This window comes from Hyperolius riggenbachi, chromosome 11 (assembly GCF_040937935.1).
Source record: "Hyperolius riggenbachi isolate aHypRig1 chromosome 11, aHypRig1.pri, whole genome shotgun sequence".
In the NCBI taxonomy this organism is placed as follows: domain Eukaryota; kingdom Metazoa; phylum Chordata; class Amphibia; order Anura; family Hyperoliidae; genus Hyperolius; species Hyperolius riggenbachi.
In genome coordinates, this window is record NC_090656.1 from 192,487,109 (window position 1) to 192,509,012 (window position 21,904).

Genomic DNA, 21,904 nt, shown 5'->3' on the forward strand with positions numbered 1-21,904 from the left:
AGCTAACCTTTCATGGGGCCTTAAGATGTAGGCACTCTTTAGCTATGTCACCTGCCCCTACCTTATGTATATGAGCTAATTGGCAATTTACATTGCTGCAATCACCACTGCATATATTCCATGGGCACTGAGACAAAGTCAGAGGGTGGAGAAACACAAGAAAGTCAATGATGAATACATTAAAGGGAACCAGAGAGGAACGGGGGGTGGAAAAAGAAAAAGATTTTATACATACCTGGGGCTTCTTCCAGCCCCATAAGCCTGAATCGCTCCCACGCCGCCGTCCTCAGCTTCCTGGATCCGCCGGTACCGGGCCCGTCACTTCCGGCGGACGCGGCCAATTGTCCGCATCACAGGGGCTCCCTCCATACATGTACGCATGCGGCTGCGCAGTTAGCGGCCACATGCGTATCAGTATGGGGAGAGAACCCGGTGATGCGGAGAATTGGCCGCGTCCGCCGGCCGACTTGCCGACTCGCGGCAATGACGGGACCCGGTGGCGGCGGTTCCAGGCAGAGGAGGACTGCGGCGTGGGAGTGATCACTTCCTATACGGGAGAGTGTGCACTAGCACCATCTTGTGGCCAAAAAGTATATTACAGGTACAAAGTACATACATACATAATTACATACACACTATTAATAAAACTGATGAAATTACACTTACACCCCCCCCCCCCCCCCCCCCCAAAAAAAAAACACTTGTAAAAAAAAAAAAAAATCAGCTTCAAATAAATAAATAAATAGTTGCCTTTTTTTAATCTATGTTTTATGGGGGGAAATTAATTTTAATTTATTATATAGGGGCTTGTAATTATGGCCAGAAGAAAAAAAAAACAAAACAGAAAAATAACACCTATATTTCAAAATAATATATTGTCGCCATACATTGTGATAGGGACATAATTTAAACGGTTTAATAATCGGGACAACTGGGCAAATAAAATATATTTGTTTTATCCACAGGAGAATGTTTAATTTTAAAAGTATAATGGCTAAAAACTGAGAAATAATGTTTTTTTTCTCTTTTTTTTTGTTTTTTTCCCATTAAAACGCATTTATAATAAAAAAATTCTCAGCAAAATGTACTACCCACAGAAAGCCTAATTGGTGGTGAAAAAAACGAGGTATAAATCATTTTCTTGTGATAAGTAGTAATAAAGTTATTAGGGAATAAAAGGGAGGAGCACTGACAAGTGAAAATTGCTCTGGTCCGTTAGAGTAAAAACCCTTGGGGGTGAACTGGTTAAAGAAGTCACAACTGCTTGCTGGAGGGTCACGGAAGAATGGCATGTGCCCAGGATGACTGCAAAAACCCCCGGAAAAAGTTAAACTCTTTTTTAAAGACTTAAGATTTCCTTTAAACTATGGATATTCCATTTCTGACAATAGGAAGTCATTAACATTCACCTTTAATTTGAAAATTCAAAATGGTTTGTGTTGTATTGTAAAATAGAATTCTGCCTTCTTAAAACAGAAGGTATTTGCGATTATTCAGGTTGGAGTGAGAATATGAAGTATCCCACAGTGCATCACTGCTGAATATGCAAATCATCCCTTGTGTTGTATCGTGGCTCTTATACTTTTCACATTGCTGGACTTTTCATGTCTATGAAGCCCGACATTTAAATTGTCGTGACCACTGCTCTATCCTGCAAAACGTACAGCCCTGGGCCACTTGAGTTTCTCTGCAAATCTCGCACTTAAAGCGGGATTGTCACCATAAAAATCATATTTCAACAGCAACTGGTCTGGGTGTATTAAGTGATAAAGATGTTAATCCTGCATTCAAAACGTTTTCTGCTTAGGTGCACTGGCCCTTTAGTAGTCAGTGCTAAACAGTTGCATGCTGGGGGTTCTTTTTATCTGTAATACATTCCTCATCATCCATTTATTTCCCTGCCTAGCTTCTTATCTGAAACATGACCCCCTGCTCACTTGTGTTTACAAGCAAGGCTGAGGTGACTGGAAGAGCAAAGAAAAACAAGTAAAGGGCAGAAATGACAGGATTTAGCCTAAGCTGTGGGCAAAAGACATGGCCCCCACCAGGAACAGAATTCTCTACATTTACTATATAAAATTCACTGAAATCAAAATGTGGACAATACAATACATGTGTTATGTAAGTAGATCAAGCATTTATTTACCTATACATGCGTTTTCCCCCTGGCATAGTATGGCTAATCCTACTGCTTTAACAAGTCATTTGAATAGAATAGATGGTAAGTGGAAAAATCTCTGCTGTGGTGAAATCATCCTATTTTCACCTGAAGAACATTGCAAAAATCAAGCACCTCATCCCCCCAGAAGATCTGCCAACCTTAGTCCACGCCTTCATCACATCCCGACTGGACTACTGCAATGCTCTCTACACTGGCCTTCCAAAAAAGGTCTTGTACCGCCTACAGCTGATACAGAATACTGCTGCCAGACTGCTAACCAACCAACCCCGTCACTGCCACATAACGCCAGTCCTGCACTCCCTTCACTGGCTACCTATAGAATGGAGGGTCGTATTCAAGATCGGCCTACTGACATTTAAATCCCTGAATAATCTGGGCCCTGGATACATGAAAGATATGTTGCAGCTGCGTAGCAATCCCCACATTCTCAGATCCACAGGTTCTAATAATCTAGTCATACCCAGAGTCCACTTGGAAACTTTTGGTCCCAGAGCCTTCTGTCATGCTGCCCCTACGTTTTGGAACTCCCTACCTCAACAGATCAGGACAGCTCCATCCCTGGACGTGTTTAAATCCAGACTAAAAACCCACCTGTTCAGTTTGGCATTTGCAGAATTATAACTTTTGTTGTGTGAATACTTCATCCTACTACCAATAACTGAATCTGAGAGAGCCTAAGCGCTTTGAGTCCTACGGGAGAAAAGCACAATAGAAATGTTATTGTATTGTATTGTATTATGATCAGGCCCCTTGTTGTAAAGGCTACAAATGCAGTTTAGGAGATTCAACACTAGGTGGCAGCAGTGCAATTGTATTTGTTGTCCCATATTAGAAGCCATTTTATGTCTGCTGCAAAGCAAACACAGATCAGCTCACAAGCCAAGCATGAACATGTCTAGTCACTCTCCCCAACCAGGCCTTACAGCAGGAAAATTCCTCCAGCTAGCTGTTATGCAATTCGTGCTCTCTCAGGAAATCGGTATGCTTCAGTCCCACATAGAGAGACAGAGACTGTTTTCATCTATCAGCCTGACCCCAGCTATTTCCTCCTTATTGATCACTGCTGCTGCTATCACCTCTTATTTCAGACCTTCACCATCCTGGATTTAGAGATTTTCTGTTGGTGAAAGGTCTGGTGGGTTGTAAGCACAATTTCTTAAACAAGAACCTGTATCTTTCTAATCTGCTCGTTTTTTAGTTTTGTTCCTGAAACAGTCGGCCTCTGTGAGGTATCTTTCTAATCTGCTCGTTTTTTAGTTTTGTTCCTGAAACAGTCGGCCTCTGTGAGGTGATTTCCTGCTGCTTTCAGGCTGCAGTAGCTGCGTTGCCACACCAACTGCTTCTCAATAGACACAAGGCTGCCCTTACTGTATAATAGCAGCCGGTGACAGCATTTCTATAGAGGGCATTGTGGGCAGTGCTGTTTAGACAGATGACGTATATGTGCTACAATGCTATAGCTTATGCTGCCTAGCACTTAGCTTGGCTTTATACTCTGCTCTAAAGCAGCGTTTTTCAACCAGTGTTCCGCGGCACACTAGTGTGCCGCGGAACGTTGCCTGGTGTCCCGTCCTCTTATCCCCCCTCCCGCACGTCCCCGCAGCCGCCGCTGCTATTACCTTAGCAGCGGCCGCTCTCCCCTCTCCAGCGCATGTGTTTATTCTAGCAGCGTATCTCCGGCTGCTCTGTGTGATGCGCAGGAGGCAGGGCTCGGTTTCCATAGTAACGGCGATACATATCGCCGTTACAGGAAGCCGCTGCCCTGCTTCCTTCCGCATCACACAGAGCAGCCGGAGATACGCTGCTTGAATATACACGCGCCGGAGAGGGGAGGAGCGGCAGCTGTTAAGGTAATAACAGCGGCGGGGACGGGCGGGGGGCACTATACCGGGGCACTATACTGGCTATCCTGGGGCGCTATACTGGGGCACTATACTGGCTATCCTGGGGCGCTATACTGGGGCACTATTCTGGCTATACTGGGGCACTATTCTGGCTATACTGGGGCACTATTCTGGCTATACTGGGGCACTATTCTGGCTATACTGGGGCACTATTCTGGCTATACTGGGGCACTATACTAGCTATACTGGGGGGCTATACTGGGGCACTATACTGGCTATTCTGGGGCGCTATACTGGGGCACTATACTGGCTATACTGGGGCACTATTCTGGGGCACTATACTAGCTATACTAGGGCACTATTCTGGCTATACTGGGGCACTATACTGGGGCACTATACTAGCTATACTGGGGGGCTATACTGGGGCACTATACTGGCTATACTGGGGCACTATACTGGCTATACTGGGGCACTATACTGGCTATACTGGGGCACTATACTGGCTATACTGGGGCACTATACTGGCTATACTGGGGCACTATACTGGCTATACTGGGGCACTATACTGGCTATACTGGGGCACTATACTGGCTATACTGGGGCACTATACTGGCTATACTGGGGCACTATACTGGCTATACTGGGGCACTATACTGGCTATACTGGGGCACTATACTGGCTATACTGGGGCACTATACTGGCTATACTGGGGCACTATACTAGCTATACTGGGGCACTATACTAGCTATACTGGGGCACTATACTAGCTACACTAAGGCAACTAAACCCCCTACACTGGGGCAACTATGCTAGCTATGCAGCCGCACCCCCCCCCCCATAGCCTGCTGCGCACGGCACTGTCCACTAGGTCGCGCAAACAACCAGGGGCCGCATCCTACCACCCCCCCACCCCCCGCGCCGTTCCCCGAAGAAAAATTTGGTCAGACAGTGTTCCCCGGGCCGGAAAAGGTTGGGAACCACTGCTCTAAAGAATCTATATAAAGAACACTTCTCAGGAATGATTTCAGCTGCCTTCCAGGACACAAAATAAAACAATAAAATCACCAACAGCATTCGCTGTGATTGTTGGTTTGCCAGGGAGATTATTGGAATAAAAATAGGGAATGGATCACATAGAGAGAGAAGTATAATTATGGCCCAGCAGGTAATGTGGGCGTGATTTGTGGCCCAGAAATAGGGCGCTTCCATAGGCACCAATGTTACATTTTGAGATTTCTGGCTACCCCCAAATCCAGTTTTTACTCCCACCCTCCTCCTATCACTCAGACATGGACAGCAGGGCCGGGGAGAACCAAGACAGGCTCCAGCCTCAGGGCGCAGTGTAGGAGGGCGCACAACTCACTCAGCTGAATACATGTGAAATCAGCGCCCGGAGACTTGGGCGCAGGATACAGTCGGTATATGGCTGATCCTGCTGCTGCACAAGTGCCAGCCCAGTTAATTACTATTCCCCCTCCAGGCCGCCATGGATAGTGGGGAATGATATAAATTCGGCTTCCAGTCATTGCTGGAGGCCAAATTATTGTGTTTTAAAAGCAACTTCAGTTCCGTCTTCTGACGGCGCTGACGTCACTGAGCGCCGCTATAGCTGTAATTCCTATTACAGTCTATGGTGGCGCCGGCTGTGCCCAAATCTTCCTGCGCTGAAAAGCACTGCTCCGACTCAGCTCTCTTTCCCCTACTGGCCTCAATTCTGGTAGCTATGTGAGGTAAATATTTTTTTGTAGATAAAATACCTCATGAGGGGTTTTCCTCTTTATTTAGCAATTCTGAAAATTTTTTCTCCATTTCCAAACAGGAGGCAAATGCATGTGTGAGGTAAAACATGAGGTATTTCAACGGTAAGCATGCAGTAAATAAATGAAAGTAGTCTTTGTCTTCCATAAGTTATGATAGTCTTTGGAAGATCTTTTTTGAGAGGGGGGGGGGGGGGGGGGGAGGGAGGTGTATTTGATTATGTAGCAACCTATGAAAAGTATATTTAAAGGCATGCCTTATAAAAAAAAAATCAAGTAAATATTTGGAGTTTTATTTCTACTATTCTTTTCTATTACACAGCCTGAATAGGAACCACAGCAATAGGAACTCCACTAAAAACTGCAAAATGCATACAAATTGACTTTACCTCCAGGTACGGGCAGGTCTTAAACTGATCGGTAAATTATGTGCTAACATTTCCCTAAATTTCCAGGAGAATAGCTATTATTACCTCATAATTTACCTCATGAGGTAAAACATGACTAAAACCTACCAGAATTTGTAAATGTCATTACCTCATGAGGTAAATTACTTCACATGAGGTAATTTGTTTGATAACCGTACCAGAATTGAAGCACAGAGAAATAAGGAAATGGGATACATGGCAGAGACTGCAAGCCAGATAACGAACGATTAAGGTGTTGGGGGCCCTGGGCCGCCTCTTAGTCCAATAGCAATCAGTGTGTGACGGCTGGGGTGGGAGGGATGGAGGGGTGCACTTTGGTGTCTCAGCCTTGGGTGCTGGATGACCTTGTTGATGGACAGACACATGACATGATTTAGCATGGGGAGAACATGAGACGTGGTAGCCAAACCACTGCAGGGGACTCAGCACCACTGCTCAACTTGAGCAAAGTGTCTACGAAACACCCTTTATGCAGGCCTTCCAAAGACCTACACTGCCTACAGCTAGTACAGAATGATGATGCAAGGCTGTTAACAAGCCAACCCCGCTATTGCCACACAACAGTGATCCATTGCTCACTCCATTGGCTACCCATAAAATGGAGAATCCTTTTCAAAATTGTCATTCTAACATTCAAATCTCTACAGAACCTAGGCACCGGATACGTGAGGAATTTGTAGCAACTGTGTCACATCTCCCACAACCTCAAATCAATAAGAAATGGACCACCCCCAGAGTACAACTAAAACCCTTCTGTCATGCTGCCCCTACCCACTGGAATGCCTTGCCACACGCAATCAAGACAGCTCCAGCCCTGGAGGTGTTTGAATCAAAAGTAAAAAAAAAACAAAACAAAAAAAAAACACCTATTAAGTCTGACATTTATGATCACCTACCTTTTCCCTTATCTTCACTCAGTACTAATCTGAGACCAGCAAGCTTATGCGCTTTGGGTCCCACGGGACAAAAGCACTTTACAAATGTTTTGTTGTGGTTACAAAAAAAAAAGTGTGCCAAATTTTCAGTAGAAAAATCGTTGGGTGCAAATGCACTTCTAACCCTCTTACTGCTGACGCACCACTGATGGAGCAAAATCATCCAACCAACGCAATCGACCAAATTAATCCATTTTGGGTAAAAAAAATAAATGAATTGGGAATCATTTGCGTCCTCGATTTCTAGCAGATACAGCTGGATATTGATGGAAAAAAAATCAAGTAATGCATAGCCATTGTCAAGAGATCCAGGTAGACTTATCTGTGTCACAAAAGGTGCTTCAGTGTGAAGTAAGTGAGCTCACATACCATGTTCAGCATAATGCTTCTTCAGTTTCTCATCCAACATTCTGCATATTCCATCTCCAACGTTTTGAAGGATTTTAGCCTCCTTTCCACTGTTCAGGGGCAGGGGGTACTTCTTCAGGGAGCTGATAGCCTAAAAGAAAAAAGGTTTTATTAAATCTCTATCCACTAAAAAAAAAAAAAAAGGTGCTTTGCCATTTCCTTCCTGCAGTCACATTGAATCGGCCAGTGTTTTCCACAAGACTACATAATCTCACCTATGAACTGTGTGCATTAAACATATTATGGAAAAACAAGATTGTCTAATCGCTTTTATTGTACCATGAGGGAGATTAACCACCCAATTCATAAATTATCAAATCAGATGAAATTTTTGTGAATGTGGAAAACAGGATAATAACTACCGTCAGTAATTTCTTGCTACAAATCTCTTTACCGCACATGGGAGTTGATTCAATAGGCTGCGCTGCTAAAGCAGTGTAAACTTACTGACACCAACGTGAGCTTAATACAGGGCTGCACGTTACACGCAGTAGTGCTGCGTAGCATGTGCTCCCTTTAATGTACGGCCAATCCTAGCGTGAGATCTGAGGTTGCTTTAACACACCTTGATTGGGCCAAAAAGCTGTCTGTCACACAGCACATATAACATAGGGGCTTTCTGTAAGCCCGCCTGAACCGCCTTAGGTGCCAATAGCAGCGATGCACTAACATACTCATACTGGCTGTTCTGGATTGGGCAATGGTCCTGTCACTTACGCACACAGGACCATTGACCAATCCAGAACAGCCAGTATATTAGTGCAGCGCTGCTATTGGCAGTTCAGGCGGGCTTACAGAAAGCCACTATATTGTATGTGCTACGTGACAGGCAGCATTTTGGCCCAATCAAGGTGTGTTAAAGCAATCTCAGATCTTGCACTAGGATCGGCCGTACATTAAAGGGAGCAAGCGTAATTTAGGAGCGCGCGCTACGCAGCATCACCACTCATAGCGAGCGGCCCTGTATTTAGTTTGCGTTGGTGTAATTAACTACTTGGCAACCTCTGCCACGCTCATCTACCCCCTGTTAAAATTCACCTGAGTCACAGGGGCGTAGATAAGCGACTCCTGTTTATTTCCCCGCTGTGATCGCACGCGCGTTGGGCACCCACTGATCCGTGATTGGCTGATGTGAATAAGTGTTCACAAAGCCAATCAAAGTGCTTACAAGTTTGAATGAGCACTGCCAAGCCAATGGCAGTGCTCATTCATTCAGAATGTTTATAAACATTGCATCAGTCACTATGCTGTTACAGTTACTGAAATCACTGTAACTAGAACAGCATTAGTGAGTGATCAGCATCAGCGATGCCTCCCTGAAATGTGAAAATTGCTGTGTTTTTAGGTGAAAACCTTGTGGTTGAGAAGTAGTTAAGCTTGTACTGCTTTAGCAGCACAGATTAATGAAACAACCCCATGGTTTTATGAATGGAGGCCTATGTATTTAAAAGAGTAAAGATGGCAGCCTCCATGTTCCCCTAATTTCAGGTTTCTATTAATAGTGGATTTCCTGCGGATTCCTAACAACCAGTTATGCATTGGCCTTTTTTGGTATAATACAGTCACACTGTAGACTCGTTATGTGGCAATTCTAGCTACGGTATATAAACGTAAACAGATGACAACAGCATAGCCCCGGAAACATATGATACCCACATGCTGTTCACAAAGTACATTCTCATAGAGCTATTATTACAATCACAAACATATACTACAGAATGGACTTCGTGTATCCGAGATAAAATATGACTAGCTGGCACAAGAAATGGCCCATTTCTAAGCTGCATACAATTTGCATTAAGTTTGCACGCACATTAGGGCTGGTTCACACTGCAAGAGCTTTTCTGAGCGCTTGTGATTTGAAAAGCTCATGCTAATGTAATGCTATGGGTGTGATTTTCAAATCACTAGTGCTTAGAAAAGGCTGCTGGTGGGTTTGAGCCCTTAATCCTATATGGATTTCATACATAGCCTAAGAAGCAATGCTACAAGCAAAAAGAAGCAAAGAAGCAATGCTACAATGCTGTAATGTGAGGCTTTAGGCCTCTTTCACAGTGGGACGTTGCGTTTGATGCGACGTTAAGGGTCGCATAACATGCCCCTAATGCAACGTATTGAAAGACTACAACTTGGACGTTATAGTACATTATTTAGCCCTGCGTTTGGTGCGCCGTTTTTGTCGCACAGTGATGGAACGAAAGCGGCGCATGCATTACATAAAAAAAAAAAAAACATTACTGAGCATGTGCAACACACATTTATTGCTAAACACACAGCATGCAGCACTTCCTAAATATTGCTACGCGTTACACACAACGCAACGTGTGCACTGTGAATGTTGCACAGACTTAATATTGCGGTGTGTTAGTCCACGTTAAAACATTTTCTAACGTGCAACTTTAATGTCGCACTGTGAGAGAGGCCTTGAGGATACTGCAACTGAAATCAATCGTTTAAAGGACACCTGAAGTAAGATGGATATGGTAGCTGCCATATTTATTTCCTTTTAAACAATACTAGTGGCCTGGCAGCCCTGCTGGTCTATTTGGCTGCAGTACTGTCTGAATTACATCAGAAACAAGCATGCAGGTAATCAGATTTTGACAATAATGTCAGAAACACCTGATTTGCCGCATGCTTGTTCAGGGGCTATGGCTTAAAGTATTAGAGGCACAGGATAAGCCAGACAGCCAGGCAACTGGCACTGCTTAAAAGGAAATAAATATTGCAGCCTCCATATCCCTCTCACTATAGTTGTCCTTTAAAGGGGAACTGAAGAGAGAGGTATATGGAAGCTGTCATGTTTATTTCCTTTTAGACAATACCAGTTGCCTGGCAGCCCTGCTGATCCTCTGCCTCTAATACTATTAGCCATAGCCCCTGAACAAGCATGCAGCAGATCAGGTGTTTCAGTGGTTGAGACTTATAAGTCTGATCTGACAAGACTAGCTGCATGCTTGTTTCTGGTTTTCATCAGATACTACTGCAGAGAAATAGACCAGCAGGGCTGCCAGGCAACTGGTATTGATTAAAAGGAAATAAACATGACAGCCTCCATATACCTCTCTCTTCAGTTCCCCTTTAAGGCTCGTTCACACTAGGGGCATTTTCGGCCTTTGTTCACGGCAGGCAATTTTTAAAATCGCCCACAAAACACTAGTGCAATGAATCTCTATGAGAAAGTTCATATCAGCGCGGTTCATGCGTTGTGCGTTCAGCAAAGCGGTGCCTGTACCATTTTTGGGGCAAATTCCGTATACTGGCAGGTATAGAAAGCGGCGATTGTGTTTTTTTTAGAATAAATGCATTGTATTTATTCTTTTCCGGGTCAAAGAGTTCACTTCCTGACTTGCGTCAGGGAGTGAATCTCAAAACCACTCTGGCAAAGCGCTTATATAAGCGCTTTTTCAAAAACTGCAGCGCACAGTTGAGTGCCTGGAGGGGAGAAAAAAAAACAGCGCACAAAAATGCAAAACACTTGCGTTTTTGTTTTTAGGAGTGAATGAGGCCTTTAAAAGGGAAAAACCGGGAACATTAAAAAAAAATTACTTACCTGGGGCTTCCTCCAGCCCCTGGCAGCCATCCTGTGCCCTCACCACAACTTTGCTTTCAGCCAGTGGCCCGGGGCCCCCTCCATTGCAAGTGCCAACCTCGCCAAGTCAGCATCTGCTGCGCCTGCACAAGCACCGCTCGTGATCGCACTGACGTGGTCTGGAGTGTTCTGCGCAGGCGCAGTGGAAAGGAGTCCTAAAAGAGTGTCATCTCACCTCTATAATGAATGAAAGTTCACCTATTAAAATCTGCTTGAACATCTTTTGAGCCTCATACTACATGGAAGTGGTAAAGTATAGTCTATCAGATGTAAATTATCCACACTTGTATGCAAACTGTGTGCAGCCTACATACAAGCCAATGAAATGCACTTAGGCCTGGAACCCACTAGAAATCTCTGCAGAGCTTTAAAATCGCCGCATCGCTGTGTGCAGAGATTCCTGGTGCGATTACGCTTGTGATTCCCCAACGCTTAGAAGAGTAAACTGTACAGCGCTTCCAATTAGCGATTCCCAGGTTTTTTTTTTTTTAAACAAAACTCTATTGTACTAACCAAGTGTCTGACTTCCATCTGTAGCCCCGACCCCTAAAGGAAAAGGTCATAGGTAATTCTCTATGTCCAATCAGAGAAGCGCATGTGGCCTCTTCCTTTACTTATCATTGAGCGCAAATGCGCCCAAAATGCTACAAGTCCTGCGATTACCACTAATCGCAACCAAACTACTGTGTTTTCCGCCACACACTTTCATTGGCAAAGCATTTTTGGCAAGCGACAGCGATTGTCAGCAATCCCAGAATGCTGCCAAAATCACCCTAGTGGGTTTCAGCCCTTACTGCTTAACCTTAATTATACCTAGATACATACAATTTGTAATAAATGTGCATGCAAGATTTGTTGGCTTGCATGAGAGTAAGGCCTCTTTTCCACGGACTGTTGATAGGCAGTGAAATGCCTCTCAGGGCTCGTTCCCACTGTTGCGACGCGATTTCGGCCGCATTCCGACGCTTGTAAAAACGCATGCGGATGAGTTTCCGCATGCGTTTTTACCCGCGATTTCGCATGCGATTTCGCATGGCAGGGTGCCATGCGAAATTAACCATGACACTGCCAGGGCTAAATAAAATTGAAAAAGGTGCGAAATCGCACGCGAAATCGCGGGTAAAAACGCATGTAACAAACGCATGCGTTTTTACTATTAAATACATTAGCGGCGATTCGCACGGATTCCCGACGCAGGCGAAATCGTTGGCTCTTTTGTGCGTTTTTTTCACGCTGAAAAAAACGCACCTCAACAACGCTACAGTGGAAACAGGCCCATCCACTTGTATTACATGTGCGGATCTGCATGCGTTGGACGCATGCAGATTCGCGATAGTGGAAACGAGCCCTCAAACTTTCACAACTGCCTGCTGCTGCCTGATAACCTCTCGCTGCTGCCTGGTAACTGATTTCTGCTGCCTGATAACTGCTCACTGCTGCCTGGTAAGGTTCTGTTCACATCTAAAATCTCAATCACTGAGGCCAGCGTTTTGCAAGTGATTTCCCCCCCCCCCCCCCTCCCGGCACTTACCTGCGTGCTTCGATTTTGTATAAAGAGCTTTTCTAAGCGCTTTTGCAGAGCGGTTCTGTTTGTTCACTTCTTGACGTCAGTCAAAAAGTGTACTCTTTTACCCGGAAATTAATAAACACAATGTATTTATTCATGAAAGCCTGAACGCAATCGCCGGAAAAAAGCGATTTTTGTGAGAATTTTGCGCATTTCCTATACATACCATTATAGCAAAATCGCCCCAAAAATGGTGCAAGCAGCGCTTTAGTCAGCAGAAAGCAGACAAAATGCGCAGATATGTACAGGGATCGTTACACAAGCGCTTTCAGGGCAATTTTGAAAATTGCTGGCGCTGAAAAAATAGTGAAAACGCCCTAGATGTGAACAAGCCCTAACTGCTTGCTGAGCACACAGTTCAACTGCTTTAGGGCTCTCACTATAAGCGCTTTTCTGAGCGTTCGCAATTGTTCAGCACTTTAAAAAAAAAAAAACTCGCTGCAACAAACATGGAAAATCGCCCAAGGAAAATGCAAACATGATTGCAGAGCAATCGCAGAGAGCGGGAACCACAGCATTGGACACAAATCGTAGGATGAGTTTGCTCCCTGCCTAAAAGTTGTATGCTATCAAACAGTATTTCCAATGTAAAAGACAGAGCCCTTCAGGTCAGGCTCTGTCTTCATGCTGCAGCTGCCAAGCTGAAGGTGGGCAACGCTGGTGGGGATGGCTACGTTTTCGGAAGACGTTTGAAAAAAGCGACATGGTGACTTTCCGAGGGGATGGGGAGCATTCGGTAATGCTCAAAACAGCCGATTTTACCGATCATCTTCCCAAGTTACAATTTACTAAATCTATCACTGCACAGAAAAAAGTTGGGAACCAACTACTGAGGTAAATTACCGACTTGTGCGGTAATTCACAAAGATTTCCGCATTTCATTTACCGGGCAAAAGTTTTCGGTATTTTTCTCCAGCTCACAGCAGCCGATAACTTGCTCTCCCCAAGCTGTGTCTCTTTGGGGAGAATCAGGCAGCCAATAGGGAGAGCCACACAGCCTGCTTCTCACTGTGATTCGACGCAAAGGGGTATCGGGTGGGTCTTTCACTGTATCAAAGCAGATTCGCTGTCAATTCTGAGCGGAGCAGTGCTTTTCGGCGCAACCAGCGCCTCCATAGACAATAAAGGGAATCACAACTGAGTAGCGCTCAGTGAGTAACGTCGGCGCCGAGGTTGCTTAAAAAGACACAATAATTCGGCCTCCAGCAATCACTGGAAGCCGAATTATATCATTCCTCACTACCCATGGAGGCCTGGAGGGGGAATATTAATTAATACAGCCTGGACTTGTGCCATATACTGGCTGTATCCTGTGCCCAAGTCTACCGGCGACGATTTCAAATGTATGCATTCTGAGGGCTTTCCTGCATCCCTTTAGATGTGTACATTTGTATTCTAGCATACAGAAGAGCTCCCCCTCGTGGCTACAGCACATCTAAAGCACAACCGTATGCACAGGGAGGAAAACCTCGAGTCACACACACAGCTCCCTGCCTGCCTGCTGGTAAGTGACACTTACCGAGCAAGGCTTAGTGAATTGAGGCATGTTTGTTAGGTAAATTACCGAACTTCTGCCTCATGCGGGAAAACTTTAGTGAATTTGGAAAAAAAAATTGTAAAATACAAAATGAGGTATTTTACTGTCCAAAATGATTTTACCGAACCGCCCATTGTGAATAGAGCACAATGAGGGTTTTTCATGTTTCTGAGGGCTGGTGCACATCAAGAGCCCTTTGAGGGTGTTCCCACAGCAGTGTTGTGATTTTTCTAAAATTGCAAATGCACTGCATATAGCATTTTTTGGAGCGATTCAGCTTGAATGAATCAGCAAAAATGCTCATTTATTCAAAAAATGGTTCTGGAAAAAAAAAAAAATAAAAAAAATAAAAAAAAAAATCGCTTCACAAAATCGCTTTTGAAAAACTGCTAAGCGCTAGCAATTGCAATAGTGATTTTGGTGTGCACTAGCCCTGAATTAGTCGTTTTTAGACATGGATCGCCAGTGCCGAAAATATGATCATGAGTACAAGAGTGAAGAATGGGAAAAAAGGTGATCTGTAAAGACATCACCACTTCTTTACAAATGGGCCCGACTCTCTTCCTCTCATGTCCACCCATGCACTAGACCAGTGATCTGCAAACTTGGCTCTCCAGCTGTTAAGGAACTACAAGTCCCACAATGTATTGCGGGAGTCTGACAGTCATAAATCATAAACACAAATGCATTGTGGGACTTGTAGTTCCTTAACAGCTGGAGAGCCGAGTTTGCAGATCGCTGCCCTAGACTGGATACAGCAGCTTACCTTCTGATACACAAACTGTGTCTTCAGCCCTTTCTCTGCAGCTGAATCCTTCCACTCAGTCAGCCATTTCAAGAAGAGAGGATTGGGGCATGGAGGCAGAGGACGCTTCCGCCCAACTTTCACCGGACCTGGCATCTTCTGGCCTTCACAGTGTGTCAGCTACACATCAGCATCCTGCATAGAATGTCATACATTAGATGAGTAATGATATTGATTGGGTATTCACAAATGTACAAAGGTTACATTAAAGCAGCTTGTGCAATTTCAAAATGAAAAAGGTAATACTGCACTGTATGCACCTAGGATTGGGGCAAATAAACAACTTCACAAATTTGATTGGTCCGATCCCAAGCTGCATAAGATTTAAATGAAATTTGTTTGCAACTCATTAGGCTCTATTCACAATCAGGAGTTCGGTAAAAGCATTTTGGATGGTAAAATGCCTCCTGCGATATTTTACACTTTTTTTTTTTCTTCCAAATTTACAAAAGTTTTCCCCCATGAGGCAGAAGTTCGGTGATTTACCCAACAAACATGCCTCAATTCACTAAGCCCTGGTCGGTAAGTGTCAGTTACTAGCGTGGAGCAGGGCAGCGTGCAGCTGTGTGTGTGTGTCTCGGAGGTATTCTGTACTGTGCATACTGTCATCCCTTTAGATGTGCTGCAGCCACCAGGGGGATCTCTTCTATGTGCTAAAATACAAATATGCACAACTAAGGGGATGCAGGGATGCCCACAGCATTGTCAGCTTCTTCTGCATTGATACAGTGAAAGACCCACCCGGCATCCCTGTCACATCCAATCAGCGTGAGAAGCAGGCTGAGTGGCTCTCCCCAAAGGCTGTCTGTCGAGTTACCGCACAGAGACAGCATGGGGAGAGCCAGTTATCGGCTGCTGTGGGCTGGAGAAAATTACCAAACACTTTTGGCCGGTAAATGACAAGCGGAAATTTTCATGAATTGACATTTCCAGAGATAATTACCGCACTAGTCGGGAACAGTCATTTTCTGTGTAGTGAATTGTAACTTGGAGAGGTGATTGGTAAAATCAACTGTTTTGAGCATTACCGAATGCGGTAATGCTTTGTGAATAGAGCCCATTATTGGCCATTTCTAAAATTAAAGGACACCTGAAGCGAGATGGATTTGGAGGCTGCCATATCTATTTTCTTTAAGGCTTCTTTCCCACCAGGACGTTGCGTTTTAGGGAACGTTATAGGTCGCATAACGTGCCCCTAACGCAACGCCTGGTGGTGCTGGAGGAGGACGCTACCAAGAGCTGCGTCTTTTTTGTGCTGTGCGATGCGGAGACCACGTGATCCGCATCACGTGGTCCCGCCAGCCAATCGCCGCACAAAGCGGCCGCTCCAGGAAGTAAACCCTGCATGTCACAGTGCAGTAAATATTAATTAGCCATGTGGCTGGCCGCGGAGGAGGAGGGGAGACCTCTTCCTCCCACATCACTGAGCATGTGCAAATAGTGTAATGCGGCTTAGCCACGTATAATGTACAGCATGCAGCACTTTCTTGTAACCTGCTGATTTTTCATTACTGTGCGGTGGGCTGCGTTACAGGCTGCACTAACGTGCGCCTGTAACGTCTAACTGTGAAAGCAGCCTTACACGATACCAGTTTCCTGGCATCCTGCTGATCTCTCTGCCTGCAGCATTGTCTGACTCACACACATGAAACAAGCATGTGGAAAATCCAGTCAGACTTGACTCCGAGCACCTGATCTGCATGCTTGTTCAGGGTCTATGGCTAAATATATTAGAGGCAGATAATCGGCAGGACAGCCAGGCAACTTAGGCCTCTTTTCCATGGACTGTTGATAGGCAGTGAAATGCCTCTCAAGCTCTCACAACTGCTTGCTGCTGCCTGGTAATTGCTTGTTGCTACTGCGTAACTGCTCACTGCTGCCTGGTAACTGCTTGCTGAGCACACAGCTCAACAGTCAGTGGAAAGGAGGCCTTAGATTGTTTAAAAGGACACAATTATGGCAGCTTCCCTCTCTCCTCAGTTGCACTTTAAGGCCTCTTTTCCACGGACTGTTGAGTTGTGGGCTCAGCAAGCGGTTACCAGGCAGCAGTGAGCAGTTGTAAGAGTTTGAGAGGCATTCTACTGCCCATCAACAGTCCATGGAAAAGAGGCCTAAGGCCTCTTTTCCATGGGCAGTTGAACTGAGTCCTCTGCAAGCAATTACCAAACAGCAATGAGCAGTTACTAGGCAGCAGCAACGAGCAGTTACCTGGCAGCAGCATGCAGTTGTGAGAGTCTGACAGGCTTTTCACTGCCTATCAACTGCTTGTGGAAAAGGGCCCAAACAGTATCCTCTTCTGCCCCTAAAATTAAAAAAAAATAAAAAGTTAAACTTTTTTTAGGGCCCTTTTTCATGAGCAGTTGATAGGCAGTGAAAAGCCTTAGGGCCGGTTTCCACTACTAAAGTGATGCGAATGCGGCAACCTAGCCGCATCGCATCACTTCCGTCGCCGCCCGAGTCACTTCCGCATCTCCCGATGCGGAAGTGAATTGAAGAAATAGGGGGCGGATGCGGCCGTGCGAGAATCTGCAGCATGCTGCAGATTCTTGGATCGCTCCGCACAACATGCACGCAGTGGAAATCCTTCCATTGCCGTGCATGTGTTTCAGGACACCTGCGGTGCGATGCAGCTATGTAGCCGCATCGCACCACTCCTAGTGGAAAAGGGCCCTTAGGCCTCTTTTCCACAGACTGTTGAACTGTGTGCTCAGCAAGCAGTTACCAGGTAGCAGTGAGCAGTTATTTGAGAGGCATTTCACTGCCTACCAACTGTCCGTGGAAAAGAGGCCTCAAACTCTCACAACTGCTTGCTGCTGCATGGCAAATGCTTGCTGCTGCCTGATAACTGCTTACTGCCACATAAAACTGCTTTCTGAGCAAACAATTCAACTGTCTGTGGAAATGAGCCCTTACTTTGCTCTGGAGCCTTAAGGCCTCTTTTCCATGGACTGTTGATAGGCAGTGAAATGCCTCTCCAACTCTCACAACTACTTGCTGCTGCCTGGTAACTGCTCACTGCTGCCTGGTAACTACTCACTGCTGCCTGGTAACTGCCTGCAGAGCACACAGTTCAACTGTCCGTGGGAAAGAGGCCTAAGGCCCGGTTTACACTTAAAGAGGAACTCCAGTAAAAATAATGTAATAAAAAAAGTGCTTCATTTGTACATTATTATGTATAAATGATTTAAACAGTGTTTTCCCATTGCAATATCTTTCCTCTCCATGATTTACATTCTGACATTTATCACATGGTGACATTTTAGGCCTGGTGCACACCAAAAACCGCTAGCAGATCCGCAAAATGCTAGCAGATTTTGAAACGCTTTTTCTTTTTCTGTAGCGTTTCAGCTAGCATTTTGCGGTTTTGTGAAGCGTTTTTAGTGTAGTAGATTTCATGTATTGTTACAGTAAAGCTGTTACTGAACAGCTACTGTAACAAAAAACGCCTGGCAAACCGCTCTGAAGTGCCGTTTTTCAGAGCGGTTTGCGGTTTTCCTATACTTAACAATGAGGCAGAAACGCATCCGCAATCCAAAATCTGCAGCAGCCCGGGAGTATGCGTTTCTGCAAAACGCCTCCCGCTCTGGTGTGCACCAGCCCATTGAAATACATTACCCTAGCGGATCCGCACCCGCAAGCGGATCGCAAACCGCAGCAGAACCGCTCTGGTGTGCACTAAGCCTCACTGCTGGCAGGTAATGTCAGTGGAAGGAGAGAACATGCCTCTGTGTTCTATATTATACATATGATCCGCTTTGGGTACTCTCTAAGGCCTGGAACCCACTGAAAACCGCAAAACACAACCGCTAGCGTTTTCTCTGCGCGGTTTGCAAGCGGATTCATGCGCGTTTTGGGTCGTGTTTTGCAACATTGTATTTTTTTCCCCAGCGGGTGGCTAGCGTTTTACGTTTTTATCCTGAGAATTATTTTTCATTTTGTTACAGTGTGCTGAACCGCAAAACGCTAGCAAAACCGCTCGGTTTAGGTTTTGCTGAGCGTTTCCTCTAGCGGTTCAATACTTTACATTGAATCGCTAACGCTCCCAAAATGCTGCACGTCCTACGTTTGCGTTTCTGAGAAACGCAAACTCTCCTGTGGAAGTTGCCCCATCCATTAACATTAGCCCAGCGTTTTGGCAAACTGCTAGCGTATCGCAGTGCTGCCAAAACGCTGCCAAAAGCGCTCCTGTGGGTTCCAGCCCTAAAGGCCAACTGAAGCGAGTGGGATATGGAGGCTGACCTTCCACCCCCCCCCCTTTTTAAGTAATACCAGTTGCCTAGCTGTCCTGCTGATCCTCTGCCTCTAATACTTTTAGGCCACATACACACATCAGACTATAGTCTTTTGAAAATGAAAGATCACAAACCAATTTTACCCCCTTCCATGTAGTATGAGAGCCATACCTACACAGTCTATTCTATGGAGCTGAACTCCCCATCAGACAGAAATCTTTGCAAGATGCTGCACACAAAGATGCTGTACACATTCAGGCTGCTTACACACAGGGACGTTACAGGCGCAGGTTAGTGCGCCTGTAACGCTCCCCAACGCACAGCAATGTAACACAAGTGGGCTGTTCACACAGCCCACGTTGCGTTACATGTAACGCTGCACGTTGTCCGGAGAGTGCAGCATGCTACGGCGTTAGAGCGGCTATAGCCGCGTTAGACTGTTTGCACATGCTCAGTGGGGGGCAGAGAGGAGGCGGGGAGAGCCAGCTACAGTAGCCGCGCACATGGCTACTTAATATTCACTGCACTGGCGGCAGCTGATTGGCCGGCGGGACCACGTGATGCCGAGTGTCTCGCTCCGCATCACGTGGTCCCGCCGGCCAATCAGCGCCACTCTGGGAGACCTTATAGGGATAGAGCCGCCTAACGCGGCTCACTCTACCGTCCTTTCTTGCAGCACCATACGTTGTGTTAGGTGCACGTTATGCGACCTTAAAGTGGCACCTAACGCAACGTATTGGTGTGCAAGTAGCCTCAACAGATCAGTATCTGCAAAAGATCTGTTCCTGCCAAAGATCCGTTCCTGCAAATTTCATTCATAGTCTATGAGATATGTAGATCATCATACACACCTTGTTTAACAGACATTCATCTGCAGATCAGATCCACCAGGATGGATTTTCAGATCTGCAGATGATTGTCTGATCTGCAGATGAATGTCAGTTAAACAAGGTGTGTATGAGGATCTGCAGATCTCATAGACTATGAATGCAATTTGCAGGAACGGATCTTTGGTAGGAACAGATCTTTTGCAGATACTGATCTTTTGTGTCTGTACAGCATCTGTGTGTGCAGCATCTTGCAAAGATTTTTATCTGATGGGGAATTCAGCTCCATAGAATAGACTGTGAAGGTATGACTCTCATACTACATGAAGGGTGGTAAGATTGGTCTGTGATCTTTTATTTTCCAAAGACTATAGTCTGATGTGTGTATGAGCCTTTAGCCATAGACCCTAAACAAGCGTGCAGCAGATCAGATGTTTCTAAAATTATTATTAGATGTGACAAGATTACCTGTATGCTTGTTCCTGGTGTTATTCAGACATTACTGGAGCCAAATAGATCAGCAGTACAGCCAGGCAACTGGTATTTTTTAAAAGGAAATACATATGGCAGTCTCCATATTCTTCTCACTTCAGTTGTCTTTTAAGGGCAGCAATTAAGGCTTAGGTGAACTCAGCAGAGAGCTTCTGTGTGCAACTTCATTGGTTGAGAGCAGAAGAGTACTGCTTTAGGGCCTATTCACACTTGAGCGTTTTGCCGGCGATTTCGGAAAAACGCTGAAATGCTAGCGCTTTTGAAAGCACTAGTGTAATTAAACCCTATGAGCCCGTTCTTACTTGGCCGATTTGCACTAATCACCGCAACTCGCTCAAAATCGCAAAACGCAAAGGCGTCACCTGCACCATTTTCAGGCATTTCCCGACAATCGCGTTTAAGTGCGATAGAAGCGGTAAACGCGATTGCGGAAATATCGCTGCAGTGTTCAGTGATTTTTCCGCTGAAAAATCACTTGCACAAAACGCTGGCGGTAAGCGCGTTTTGCGCTTTCAAGTGTGAAAGGGGCATTAAAGGAGTTATCAGGCAAAATAAAAAAAGCTTTACTCACCTGGGGTTTTCTCCAGCCCCTTTCAGCCGACTGTCCCACGCTGACCGCTCCGCCGCCGTCCCGGTCTCCGCGTACGGTGCAGAGGCCAACCCTGAGGTCGTCCTTATTGCGCCTGTGTGAAGCGCCAGTGTCAATCATGGCCATGTTGCCTGTGGCGTACTGCGCAGAACTACTGCGCCTGCGCAGTACACCACGGGCAGCCATGATTGACAGCGGCGCTTCACGCACACGCAGTAAGGACGCCCTCGGGGTTGGTCTCTGCACTGTACGCGGAGAGCGGAACAGTCAGCGTGGGACAGTCGGCTGCAAGGGGCTGGAGAAAGCCCCAGGTGAGTGAAGCTTTTTTTTTTTTTTTTTTTGCCTGATAACTCCCTTAACCTCCCTGCCGGTTATCCCGAGCTCAGCTCGGGGTAACCTGCCGCGGAGGATTCCTCAGGCCCTGCTGGGCCGATTTGCATAATTTTTTTTTTGTTACACGCAGCTAGCACTTTGCTAGCTGCGTGTAACTTACGATCGCCACCGCTCCGCGCCGATTCGCCGCAACCCGCCGCATCAGAGGGTGCCCCCCCCGAGACCCGTGCGCTGCCTGGCCAATCAGTGCCAGGCAGCGTCGAGGGGTGGTTCGGGACTCCCTCTGACGTCACGACGTCGATGACGTCGGTGACGTCATCGCGCCCGTCGCCATGGCGACGGAGGAAGCCCTCCTGGAAATCCCGTTCAGAACGGG

General features: G+C 45.8%; 1 protein-coding gene across 8 annotated transcripts in view; it reads right to left on the bottom strand.

Annotated features, from left to right (window-relative positions):
- Positions 1–21,904, bottom strand: part of MUS81 (MUS81 structure-specific endonuclease subunit) — a 219,811-nt gene that overhangs the window by 62,497 nt on the left and 135,410 nt on the right. For 7 of the 8 annotated variants that reach the window (XM_068260464.1, XM_068260469.1, XM_068260462.1 and 4 more), the window contains 2 exons: positions 15,017–15,190; positions 7,516–7,645 (listed from right to left, as the gene is read on the bottom strand). In XM_068260464.1, coding sequence (XP_068116565.1) covers positions 7,516–7,645; positions 15,017–15,151 — 265 coding nt within the window. In that variant the 5' untranslated portion in view covers positions 15,152–15,190. Of the gene's footprint in view, positions 1–7,515; positions 7,646–15,016; positions 15,191–17,263; positions 17,358–21,904 lie in introns of all 8 variants that reach the window. The other variant, XM_068260468.1, reaches the window with a different exon arrangement.